Below are 13242 nucleotides of genomic sequence, written 5' to 3'. Positions count from 1 at the left end.
GAAAAGAATCTGAAAAAGAACAGATACATATACATATATATGTATGCATATGTGTATGTGTGTGTATATATATATATAAAACTGAATCACTTTGCTGCACACCAGAAACTAACACAACACTGTAAATTAACTATACTTCAATTTTTAAAAAATGGTTAAAAAAAGTGAACCTCTTGGGATGTTTGTTTGTTTTTAATGCTTTTCACCATTTGCCAAAAAGGAGCAATAAAAGAGGAAGACAAGATAAATAGCGACTGCAAGTGTTATAGAAGGGGTAATGCCACCCCCTCCAACACCCGCAGTTTCCAAACTCCCATGGCTGTGCTAGAAGGTGGGGGCATCACCAACAGGCCTGCCCTCCCGTGCACACCCGAGGGCAGCGGGAACAGCCCTACAGCTCTCTCTAATTAAACAAGGGAAACAAAGCCATCCCTTAGCACAGCCCGAACCAACTTCTAGAGGAAAACAAATGTCCTCCTGAGAATTCCATCTGAGATTCCCAGGGCCAAATTAACTCTCCAAACAAACAGACAACACCCGTGAAAAACAATGCCAGCAAGCAGAGTAAACGCACACGTGATGAGCAAAGGCGACAGTTTCTCATTAAGCTCTCCAAAAGAGCGAGGCAGCTTCTGTGGTTGTAACATTTGGCGTTAAACACCAACAATAAAAGAAAACGCCTCGACGCAGCCGCAAAGAGCAGGCACCAGGACCCTGGCACTGAATAGGATCCACATTTCAGTCGTAAGCTGGCATTTCAATCAGACGAGAAGTGAATGTGAGGTAAAACGCTGCTTACAAATGACAGAGAGGTGCCTTTGGTCAGTTCTTAACATGTCTTTTTAGAATGACCCCAACCATGCAGTCAGCTATATCAGAACTTCAAACCTGCTTTCCCCAAAAGGGACTGGCTATTCTGAACGAGGACAGGAGTTCTTTGGCAAAAGGCATTTCAAAAGCTTGGTAAAGGCACGAGGTCAAGACGCTGCCCTGGGGCCACACTCAGTAGCAACACAACCCTGAAAACCTGTCTCCTTGGCCGACTGTGATCAGCTGTGTCATCCCATTGCTTCCCCAGAAAAACGTTTTTTCCTTTCATGCACTCATCTTGATTCCCACCTGTATATCATTTGCTTGTTCACTTGTTTATCCTTTGCTGACACCAAACTGTAAGCTCCATGAGGGGAGGACCCACTCTGTCCAGATCACCAGCATCACCCCCGGATGAGGTCACCACCTGGCCAAAAGCAGGTGCTCAGTAATGCGTTTTTGCACTGTGGCTCATTCCATGTTTGTTGAATGGATGAGTCAATTAACGTAATTAAATAATCATGCATGCAATTAACGTCATCATTAATCATGAACTTCCTAAAGCACACTATCATAACAGTAACAGCTTGCCAAAATGGGGGGGGGAATTGCATGAGGAGCGTGAAAATTTCTGCACAGTTTTTGAAGACCTTTTGAGAAGCAACGGATAACATGATGGCCCTGGGACCTCGGCTTAAGTTAATTTGTATCTCTTTAAAGGGAAGTCAGTCTGGCTCTCCCAACTTGCCACCATGCTGAATAAAGCCCTGTTGCGAGCTTTACTGTGATATCGATGTGATTGGTCAGGTCAAGGAGGATAGTGCCCTGGCCGATGCAGGCATCCTCATCACTGGAGCAGCCATGCTTATGTGAAAGCCACACCCATACACAATACATGTCTGGGCTTCTTTCTACACATCTGGGAGTTCTTCTAACTAGAAGCCAAAGACCATCACTGACATTCTAAAGACAATACCCAACCATGGTTCTTTTGTTAACAGCCATGCTTTTGAATGCCACAGGCACGCGGCAAGCATGTCATGACTCATGGGCTCATGAGCCTTAAGACATCCACCTTCTGCGCCAGGCAAACCCATTCACAGCAGAGATTCCACGGGCAACATCAGAGCTAAAATATTCAGTGATATTATTAAAAGTGAAACATTTTAATGGAAATTATCCATTTCCACGCTGATAAATGAAAGCTAGTATTCATTCATACTAGTTAATTAAAAAACAGAAAAAGCAACTTTAGGATCATATTTTCCATTGCCACTAGATTCTATTTTAAAATCTATTCTAATGAACTTAGAACTTGAGGCAAAAGTGAAACTTTATTGTCCAATATCTTTAAATATTTAGATTCATTTATAAGAAAATGGTTAAATTTAACATATGTACCATTTTTTTTCATAAACTATGAAAATAAACTGGTTTAAGTCCCTCACCAAAGCTTTCTGATACTCTACACGATGTGACAATGCAAGCTGTTGTTTTGAATTTATGCCAAAGGTATTTGGAAGTTAAATTCATAAGGTATGCCAAGAAAATATATATTCATTCCTAAAAAGATGATTTAATAGATGAAGTAAGGTTTCCAAACTACAGTCAATACCCCCAAGATATATCCATTCATGGAACAGGAGCTCAGCTGGCAAGAGGAATTTTATATAATGTCCCTTCCTCCAGCTTATGAGCCATTTCCTCCATATACAAAGATGGATTTGGATTTTGTAAAATTCATGAGCAACCAAGCCCCAGGGCTAGAGACCACAGGGTTGCCTCCTGACTCCTGGTGAAATTCTCCTTGGGAGACCTGGGATGGGCAAGTCAGCAGCGGCTGCAGTCTTGCACACCACCGACCCTAAACCCTGCTGTTTGAATGGATAGCTTTAGTCCTTGCTTTTATATTTTGTTGTTATTTCCCAGGAAAGCTTGCATTTTTTTAAACACTGAGGGCATGCATGTTTTTTGTCTGTGATCACCCCGTATTATGTGTACCAGCTACAGGAGAGCTGGAAGAGAAGAGATCAACAGCTCTTTTCAAGAGATTTTATTAACAACAAAAAAGCCCTTAAGCTGGCTTTGACAACAAGTACAGCTATTAAACGGACCGGGTCGATGTTCATTTCAACAGGTCTTGGTGGCGTTTGAGCAAACATAACTGTCCATTTGTAGCTCAGGAACATATAAAAATATTTCCTTTGAAACATAAATACATTTTCTAGTGACAAGAATCCTCCCGAGGAAAGGTCTCCCAGGATCGAGTTACCCTCATCATTTGAAAGAAGGTGGTACTCCATGAGCTGGACGGTAAACATCTTGCTTTGAGTAGATGTGCAAGTCAAACGCAAGCCATGAGTACTGAGGGCGGTAGAAAGTCTCCTTTTGTCAACAGTGACTTTTACAAACTCTGGCTTATGTGAACAGCAGGGACGAAGGGAGGGTGAAGTCTCGGGGGAAGGCCTGAAGCTCACGGCTAGGAGCTTTGGAGGGGCCTCTGCTGAGCCTTGGGGAGATCTGTCAACACACCAACTCCAGACGCTCAAAACCCCAGAGGTGTCGTTGGAACCACTCAGCAGAGTCTCCACACAGGCCTTAAAATCACGTGGCGGGCAGTTCTGCCCTTGGGAACATTGTGATTCTACCTTCCTAAGTTTCCTCGTGCTCACGGCTTCCACACTTGGTGGCATGCAGTTTTCAAAAAGGGTCGCGCTGTCACCAGCTCATGGTGGGGCCTTGGGACTCAGTTTCTTCATCTATAAAATGAGGTGGTAAAACTAAAGCAAGGATTCCCTACTTTTTATTTCATCACACAGGTGCCTTCTTTTGAAAGGTTTTAGCTGCTAACAAAATACACAGCACAGTTTACTAGGTCAGAGTGAGTGTAACCTTGTCACGGAAATAAGCCTCTTCCCCAGTTGTTTGAAATACCTTCAAAGAACTGGGGAGCTCGGGGTCCTAGGTGATTCTAATAGATTCATGCTAGGACTCCTGGGCTGAAATCTGAGACTCTGGATGTCCATTTCATCCAGTGCTACACAGATCAGCAAAACACACACCCAGAAGTGCCAGTGTGGCTTTCTGGAAGCACACAAGCAGAAAGGGGCAGCAACGTAGCATTTGGCTCCAAACCAGACCTCGAATGTAAACAGTGACACTCTAGACTTAAGGGGCCCGGTCTATGACAAGTTAGGACACTACTTGTTTTGAGCATTGTGCTAATGAGGTCAAGGTATGAATTCTCTCCGCCTTTTAGTTCAATTAGGCCCAGCCTATCCTAGGATCGCAAGTTCCCGCAAAGCCGGGCCAGGTGCCAGGCTTGACGCCCACCCCCCGGGGCACGACTCAGCCAAGCCCGTGGGAGCCAGCCAGGGCAGCATCCCTGCACGATTCGGGGGGGCGGGGAGGTGCCACTCAGGCTCTTTTCTGCGTGAGTCACCTTTGGAGGCACACAGAAGCCCTGTGTTCAGTTCCATCCATCTCGAGAATGGACCACGGAAGTCAGATGCAGCCTTTACATGGCAAGAAAACATTGAGTCCCGGAAGTAAGAAAGGCAAAAAGAAATGCTTTAAGCTTGCCCCGAAGATCTAAAGCACAAGCTATAATAACACAGCAGTCAGACTGACTCCTTACCCAAATACCAGAAATCATAAACCAATAGCTGGACCAATTGCAGACCATCTATAAGAGATCAGGCGTTGGAAAGGTATCCATCTGCGAAAAGCAACACTGGAAGCAAGCGAGAAAGGAGGGCAGTGCTTCAACATTCTAAGGGAAAATTATTCCCCACCCAGAATTCTAAACCAAGCCAAACCAGCAATCAGCTGGAAGGGTGGGAAACAGATATTTTCTGCACACAAGTTCTCAAAACATGCTAGAGGATGTACTCTCTCGATACCAAAGAGTCCACCGAGAAAGAGTCCAGTAACAAAACAGACAGACGCAAAGAACTCAGAGCAAACACAAGAAAACCTTAAACCTTAAACCATCATGAATAATCTCAAGGAGAAGAAATGGGTGCTGCTGACTCTCCTAACCCCGTTCTCAGTAACAGAGGCTCTCACACAGGAGAGGGGGAATGGGGTGACGATGCAGATGTCCTGCAGGGACACCAGACCCAGGGGACAATCAGACTAGATCAGAACAGGGGGAGGAAGACTCCAAGAAGGGTGGCTCCCAGGGAAAGAAAGAGAAGAGAAACTGAAGTGTGGGTCTATAGAATTGACGTTTATCAAAAGGAATTTTCCAGAAATGTTGGAGAGTTAGAAAGATCGAACAGAAAAAAATGCTAAGAGCAACAGCAAAAGAGTTGTACAAGAAAGGGCTTGTAAACACGGATCTCCTTCCCCACGAAAGCGACAGCCAGTCTCATCCGCCCTCAACCTGCTCAATCTCAGGAACTCATCCTCCTCCTTCAAAGAGAAATCAGCTGCCATTGGCAGGTGACCCCCTAGCCACCTGCCTTCCAGGTGTGCCCACCTGTCCCCCTGGTCCTCAGGTGTCAGAGGAGGAGGTGTCCTTCTAAGCCCAGCCCCCATGTCCCCAGAGCCCCCTGCTGTCCCTCGTCCCTTCCCCTGTCTCCACCCTTCCCTCTCCGTTCCCCCATCCTCACAAATGCCAGCACCTGTCAGAGGACCCGTCGGGCATCAGCAGAGCAGGTGGAGAACGGCATGGGGGCGGGCTCAGGACTCTGCAGAAGGAGTGAACACAGTGAGGTAGGAGATTGGCTCCACGCTGAGGGGCTGCAACTGGTCTCCTGCTGATACTTCGAGATAAGATACCAGCAGGAGCACTGGGCCTGGATCAGGTGAAAGCACAAGTGAGACGACTGGCCAGAGACAACCCGGAAAACTGCCCCCATATAAGCAACCTAAGCCACCCCTACTGCACGCAACTCACTCCAAGTCTGCCTGTGTGTTCTTCCACATGTACTTTGCTTCTAATAAGCACTGTCTCTATTTCACAGTCTTGGTCCCTTTGCTGAATTCCTTCCTCAAAGACAAGGACCAAGGTCCTTCTTCCACAGCTGGACTCAACAGAAACAGCTAACAATAGAATGCTTCTGACATTCAAAATCGGCTATCTTGGTAGGCATGAAAGGCAGGCACTGGGGAGAGAACGGATTTCCTAAACTGTCTGAACTCCCGCTGGCCAAGTCAGGATCTGGCCTGAGGACCAAATCCCAGAGGGGCCCTGGAGGGCAGGGTAGGGAGTTCTGTCCTCCACAGAGACTGAGCCACGATGCTGCAGCAGGGGGAGGTGGTGAGGGGCTGCGAGGAAGGCAGGGTCCCCCTTCTGGTGTGACTGGGAAGGCCAGGCCCTCATGCCGGCCAGGAAGGGGCACTTGCCGATGGAACCCCAGCGGACCCGGCTGAGACCTCACCTGGCTCCCGGGGAACCCCGCTCTCTGGGACTCGCCGCGCTCTGACCCTCCTGCAAAGATGCTCCTTCATCACCACCTTGCTGAGGTCGGTTTCCTCACACTCTCCCCAGGCTCTCTTCTCATACAGCCCAGCAGGTGGTCCCTAGGAAACTTCACCACCCCCAACACACACACATCTGTATTTCAACCCAACCTGTCCCCTGCTGGGGGACCCTCAGAATGGTTAACACCAGCCACTCCTCATTTACCCTCGGAGGCTGAGTCACTCCCCGACCCCCTCTCTTCTCCCATCCAAGAAATCACTCAGTCGTCCTGATTGTATCGCCAGAGTCTCCCCACCCCGCTGCCTCTCTTCACCACCGTGTGTTCCTGCAAAGGTGTCCTGCCCCACCTCTGGCCCCAGGTTCTCACTCCCCTCATTCACCCGGGGCGGGTGGGGTGATGGAAAGCCGGTAAGCATAGTCTGGCACACTTGCTGCATGAAGTTCTGAGCTAAAACTAATGGTGTCTCCTGCTTGCTCAACCAGCTCCAGCCACACTGGACTCCGTGCCGTTCTGGAAACACCCCCAGCCCACTCACCCCAGGGCCTTTGCACACCCTGTTCCCTCTGCCTGGAGCATTCTGCTGCAGAAGTAGCTGCTTGGATCCTTCCGTAATGTGCTCTTGGGGCGTCAGCTCACAGTCACTCCTCTGAGAAGCCTGCACTGACTACCCCAGAAAAGTAGCACCTCCTTGTCCCTCCCTGTCCCTTGTCCCTGCTTTGGTTTTCTCCACAGCACCTAGCTTCTCCCAGCATTTTGTGCATTTGTTTACTGTCTTTCTTCCACCATTTCCACCACAAAAATATAAGCTCCATGAGAAAAGGGGTCTCATGCTTTCTTGTCCACGGTTACATCTCTAGCACCAGGAACAGTGTCAGCATGTAGTAGACAATAAATATTTGTTGAATTTTTGAATGGAGGTCTTAAGAGAAAGGGACTATGGCTATATGACGGCATATATATGATGGCACTTACATAAAAGTAATAGACAAAGACGGCTTATTTGATATCGTCCAAATTCCTTAGCACAATCCAAGAGTAAACTCTTCAGAAACTGACCCCAATGTTTCTCTTCCCAAACTCACCTGTGGATATTCCCTCTAGAACATAAAATACCTGTCCCACCCCTCCTCTCCCCTTCCCTTCCCCTCTCTCTCTATACAAATGAATAGTTCTGAGTGCTCCTGTGTGCCCTGTTCAAGCCTCCATCAGTTAACTGAGTACCTGGCACATAACAGCTACTCAATATGTATTAGTTCTCTTCCACTTTTTTTTTTTTTTTTTTTTTTTTGCGTTTCACGGGCCTCTCACTGTTGTGGCCTCTCCCGTTGCGGAGCACAGGCTCCGGACGCGCAGGCTCAGCGGCCATGGCTCACGGGCCTAGCCGCTCTGTGGCATGTGGGATCCTCCCAGACCGGGGCAACAACCCACGTCCCCTGCATCAGCAGGCGGACTCTCAACCACTGCGCCACCAGGGAAGCCCCTCTTCCACTTTTTCCATACTGATTATCCTGTCTTTTCCCCAATCTCCATGCCCCCATTTGCTGCCTAAGGAAATCCTATTGGTTCACCTTGGCCCATGTATGATAATTTAGTGCTCGCAGCATAACCTGAGAATTACTTGCTTACTAATCTGTGCTTCTCACCAGGGATCAGAATGTGTCTCAGTCATCACTGTATTCCAGCAGCTAGTGATAATGATACACCTCATTTATTTGTACTCATTTCGATCAATCAGGCAGCTTAAAAACATTCACGCACAACAGGATAAGAAGGAAAAACAGCAGCAGCTAATTCTTTAAAAACAAAAGCAAATGGGTATTTTCTGTTTCACTGGGTTCATTCTGTTTGATGGTGTGCTTAAAACTGGTGTCACTGGTTGCCCCTGGAAGGAGACAGGTAGCCAGTGACAGGTGTCGGAAAGAGCCTTTCAAACTGTTTACCATTTTATACTTTTAAACTTTTGAACTGTGAGGCTGTATTGACCATTCTTTAATAAATAACATTTAAAATTAAGAAAAAGAATTCACAAACATGTCCCTCATTGGTAAAATGAGAGACCCAACCCTAGGACTATTAGACTGTTGTGCAATCTATTTCAGGTTGTGGAAACCCTGCTCCTTGAGACAGGTGCTATATGGTCTGTATTTTATCAAACTCCTCTGAGCTCTGAGTGAATACCAATTTTTTAAGCATTATTTAGTATTTTAGTATTTTTCAAAAAACATATCAAAGATAAGAATGCACACACACACACTCATAGTTTTAAAATAATTATAACTTGAACACCAGGTAACTTCCACCACTGAAGTCAAAAAACGGAACACTGCCTGTACTGCAAAACCTTCCACATGCCCTCTGCCATCAAACCTTCTCCCTCCTCCCAGGGATAATCACTCTCTTGATTTTTTTTTTTTTTTTTTTTTTTTGTGCGGTATGCGGGCCTCTCACTGTTGTGGCCTCTCCCGTTGCGGAGCACAGGCTCCGGATGCGCAGGCCCAGCGGCCATGGCTCACGGGCCCAGCCGCTCCGCGGCATATGGGATCCTCCCAGACCGGGGCACGAACCCGTATCCCCTGCATCGGCAGGCGGACTCTCAACCACTGCGCCACCAGGGAGGCCCTACTCTCTTGATTTTGCAGGTAAGAATGTCTTCTATCAATATATCCCTGATCAATACTGTTTAGTTTTGCATAGTTTTCAAAAAACCAAATCATTCTGTACATATTGTGTGCTTTTTTTTTTTGGCCCAAAATTACGTTTGTAAAACTCATCTGTGTTGTTGCCTACAGCTGTAGTTTATTTTCATTGTTCTATATGTTATTTTATGGTAGGAATAAATGTACCACAACTTACTTGCCCATTAAAATATTCATGAGCACTTTTACAAGGCATTTTTGGGTCCCCATTGCCTATAGAAAAAAACAGGTCCAAACACAAAGTATGACACTCGAAGCAACTACTGCCCCCAGATGTGTCTCCAAAACACCCAGCCACTCTCATCTCCCCTACTTTTCTCCACCAACTCATGTGGCATTGCATCAGTCGAATATATTGGTTGAAACATTAAGTACAATTCCTTAGGACTGGAAAGCTGTCGACCATATACTAGATCTACCCAAATCATGCCTGTCCATCCAAATCTGACTCGAGCATGATCTCCTTATGAAGACTCCACAGTCCCTTCTAGCCAGGATGCCACCTCCCCCCAAAAAACTGCATCAACGAATGATCCCTTCTCTGACTCTTTACCACACTCGCTCCACTCAGCCTTGAGTTATACCCATTTGTTATGGCCAAGTCTCAGCTTTTATGCTCTCAGTGCACAGCACTAAAATCTTGCAGATAATGGGCAGGTAATAAATGTTAGAGCTTTTGAACCCAGGCTCAAAATCCTGAACGCTAGTGCTGGTACCAGGTACTAAACAATCAAAAATACGCATTTAAAAAGTTCATTTCCCCAAAAATAACATCAAGAAAAGTGCCAAGGGCTTCTCTGGTGGCACAGTGGTTGAGAGTCCGCCTGCTGATGCAGGGGACACAGGTTTGCGTCCCGGTCCGGGAGGATCCCACATGCCGAGGAGCGGCTGGGCCCGTGAGCCATGGCCGCTGAGCCTGCGCGTCCGGTGCCTGTGCTCCGCAACGGGAGAGGCCACAATGGTGAGAGGCCCGCGTACCGCAAAAAAAAAAAAAAAAAAAAAAAACTACAAGTGCACATCCCCTCTGATGCAACAATTCCACTTCTGGCAATTCATCCTATAGCAATACTTGCTTATATGCAAAATAATGCATGTTTAGGCCATTAGCTATAATGCTGTCATAGCAAAAGTTGGGAACAATCTTAGTCCATCAGTAGGAGACAGGTTAATCCGTGACATCCATACAGTGGAATTCTGTGCAGCTGGAAAAGAACAAGGAAGTGATCGCCAAAGTACACTAAGAAGAAAAATAGTCCTGATAGTATTCCACAATTTGCGTAGAATATTTTGTATTTGCTGAAATATGCATTATCTGGAAAGATACACAGGAAATTCGTAACATTGGTTGCTTCTGGTAGGAAAGTGGGTAGCCAGAGACAGGCATGGGAAAAAGATTTACAGAGTGTTTAACCTTTTTTGTACCTTTAAACTTTTGAACTCTGAGGCTATTGGCTATTTTTTTTAATAAATAAAATTTAAAATTAAGAAAGAGAATTTTACCTCATTGGTAAAATGAGGGAGACCCAGCCCTAAGACTACGGGACTGTTGCCCAATATAGCATCAGACACTATATCGTCCTTCTTTTGAGTGCCCACTGTAACTTCGTAACAGGCTGCAGAACTATGGAATAAACTCTAGAAACACTGATAGCTAAGAGACCCAAAGTGTGGTTAATTCACGTTCGGGGGTCTAATAAGAAACAGCTCGGGCTTCCCTGGTGGCACAGTGGTTAAGAAAGCACCCGCCAATGCAGGGGACACGGGCTCGAGCCCTGGTCCAGGAAGATCCCACATGCCACGGAGCAACTAAGCCCGTGCGCCACAACTACTGAGCCTGCGCTCTAGAGCCCATGAGCCACAACTACTGAGCCCACGCACCACAACTACGGAAGCCCACGTGCCTAGAGCCCGTGCTCCGCAACAAGAGAAGCCACCACAATGAGAAGCCTGTGCACCACATCGAAGAGTAGCCCCCGCTCGCTGCAACTACAGAAAGCCCGCGTGCAGCAACAAAGACCCAACACAGCCAAAAAAATAAATTAAAAAAAAAAAAAGAAAGAAAGAAACAGCTCATTTCAGGAGAAAAACCAGGACTAGCACAGATCTGCAGAAAAACCTTCAGGTTAAAGGAGCTAACCTAGAAAGTGGCAGGCTGTGTCTGTTTCGGTCATTTATTTCCTCACTTTACGCTTAAGAAATCTATGTCCTGTAACAAGTATCCACTGCTGAAGCTCTGCTTATTCTGCAGTGTGTGGGTCAGGCTTGTTATGAGGACACAGTCGCAGACAAAGAAGGTTTTTCTCCACCCTCCATCAGACTGGTAACAGATAACAGGGCACAACCTTCAATGAAGGAGCCACACACTTCCCCTGTCTTTAGGGGTGAAGGGTGCTTTTTGAAGAGACAAACCTGTTGATCAGGGGCTTTTCACAGAACATTCCTGTGTATTCTCTCTGTTCTTCAGCTAAAAACACGACTGTTTTCCACACTGCACACCTGCGGGGCGCGGTGATGTACCTAATCCACCTGTTTGCCGCCTGTTTTCTCATCAGGGAGTAAAGACAGTAAACCCAACCCTCCAGGGAACGGAAAAACAAATCATTCAGTGCCCATCTCAGGTGGCTGACGGACACAGGCTCAGTCTTCAGCGTGTACCGAAGCTGGTCCAGATAGGCCCGCTCTGGGTGCAAGAACGAATGCAAGTTCAAGTGTTCGTGGTCTGGCAGGCTTTGGGCGAGCAGGCCAAGACCTGCGAGTTTCGGAAAGCGAAGGCCAAGTGCACTCCGGGCACACCTGTCGGTCCAGGTGCGTGGGCTCAGCCCACCACCTGTCCCGCGAGGCTGCATACACACACGGAGGATAACTGTTTACAGGGAGGTGGGTCTGGAGGAAAGTTGAAGTGTGTGTCTACCTGTTTGAGAAAGGTGGCCGAGAAAGTGGGCCAGGACTGACACCTTCCTCCGCGGGGTCCGGCGTGCACCTCCCCCCCCCGGCCCTGGGCGCGCCCTCCGCCCGCCCCCGAGCACCCCAAGGTCACCTGCCCTCCCCGGCGTCCCCACCCACCCCGAGCTCTCACCAAAACAGCAGGTTGGCCCCGACGAAGGCGAGCAGGCTGCACAGCGGCCTCTTCCAGCTCAGGAGCTCGTCGGCGCGGCAGCCCAGCCACAGCACGGGCTCCCCCAGCAGCCAGGTCACCGCGGCGGCCGCCCCGCCGGCGGCCTCCTCCACCTGCCGGCCCGCGCCCGCTGCCGCCCCTTCCTCCTGCGCTTCCCCCTCCTGCTCCTCGCGGGGTGCCCGGGGCGGCGGCGTCGGCGGCGGCGGCGCCTGCTCGGCGGCTGCGGGAGCCGGGCATCCCTGCTCCGCGGGCTCCGGGGGCGCCGGGCTCGCCATCTTCGGCGGCGCTGGCGGGCGGGGACGGGCACGGGCACGCGCGCGAGCGCGCCTAGTTGTCGCGCGGAGAGGGCGGCGGGTCCCGGCGCGGGGCGCGCACCGCGGGGCGCTGGCAGCTGGGTGCCTTGTGACGTCAGCCCCGGCCGCGGCGGGCCGCCTCCCGGGGGAAGTGGGTGCGGCCCAGTTCGCGCGGGGCGGGGTGGGTCCGGGCGGCCTCTCCCAGCCGCCCCGGCATGCGAGCCGGGCGGTGTCCGGGAGGTAGCGGGGACCCCGCCCGGGACCGAGGGAGCGTGACCGCCTTTTCCCTTCCAGCTGCGGGGGACGGCGCAGTAGAGCACCGCCGCCCGGCCACTTATCTAAAAGGGAGTCAGGGCCACGGGCGGAATCAACTGGAATCCTCACTTTCTCAAGCCACCGATCGCCCAGCCCCCAGCCTTACCGGGCGTGACGGGCACCCCTCCCCCTGGCAGCGCATTTCCGCCGCCAGCGACCCGACGCCCCCCGCCACCCCCGCAGGCCTAGTGCCCTTGCAGGGACAGATGGCACACCCATAGCATAGGTCTTTAGTACTCTGCGAATAACGTGATGATATAAAGGTTGGATTGAGAAAGGAAGGAGAAAACATAAACAAAAACATTCTGGGTCAGTTCACGAGCCCTCTGGGCCCTCTGGCTTCACAAGTCAGGAAAGCCAGGCCGCAGTGATGGGGAAGGGGTCTGGGGGCTTTCTCTCCGACTTGCGGGCAGCGTCATCTGGCTCAAGAACGCGCGCTGGTCCGTGGGAGGCACAGGTGAGCGGGGAGCTTAGAAGCAGGACCCCTTGCGTGTGTCACACAGGTTTGGGCAGCCTGGACTGCGGTCGTTCAGAGTCACTCTGGTCACCACAGGTATCTGGACGGGTAAGGCGCTGTGAGG

At 49.4% G+C, this 13242-nt stretch overlaps 1 protein-coding gene across 2 annotated transcripts in view; it reads right to left on the bottom strand.

The window, feature by feature from the left end:
• RETREG1 (reticulophagy regulator 1) overlaps positions 1-12431 on the bottom strand; it is a 127142-nt gene extending 114711 nt beyond the window's left edge. For both annotated transcript variants that reach the window (XR_014294099.1, XM_082621444.1), the window contains exon 1: positions 12015-12431. Coding sequence is in view for 1 of the 2 variants with exons in the window: in XM_082621444.1 (XP_082477570.1) it covers positions 12015-12328 (314 nt within the window). In the remaining variant the exon portion in view is untranslated. The remainder of the gene's footprint in view (positions 1-12014) is intronic.
• Positions 12432-13242: the final 811 nt, after the last annotated feature.

Source organism: Mesoplodon mirus, assembly GCF_964341445.2.
Source record: "Mesoplodon mirus genome assembly, chromosome: 5".
NCBI lineage: Eukaryota > Metazoa > Chordata > Mammalia > Artiodactyla > Ziphiidae > Mesoplodon > Mesoplodon mirus.
The sequence above is the reverse complement of the archived record's forward strand: the minus strand, read 5'-3'. Positions and strand labels throughout refer to the sequence as shown.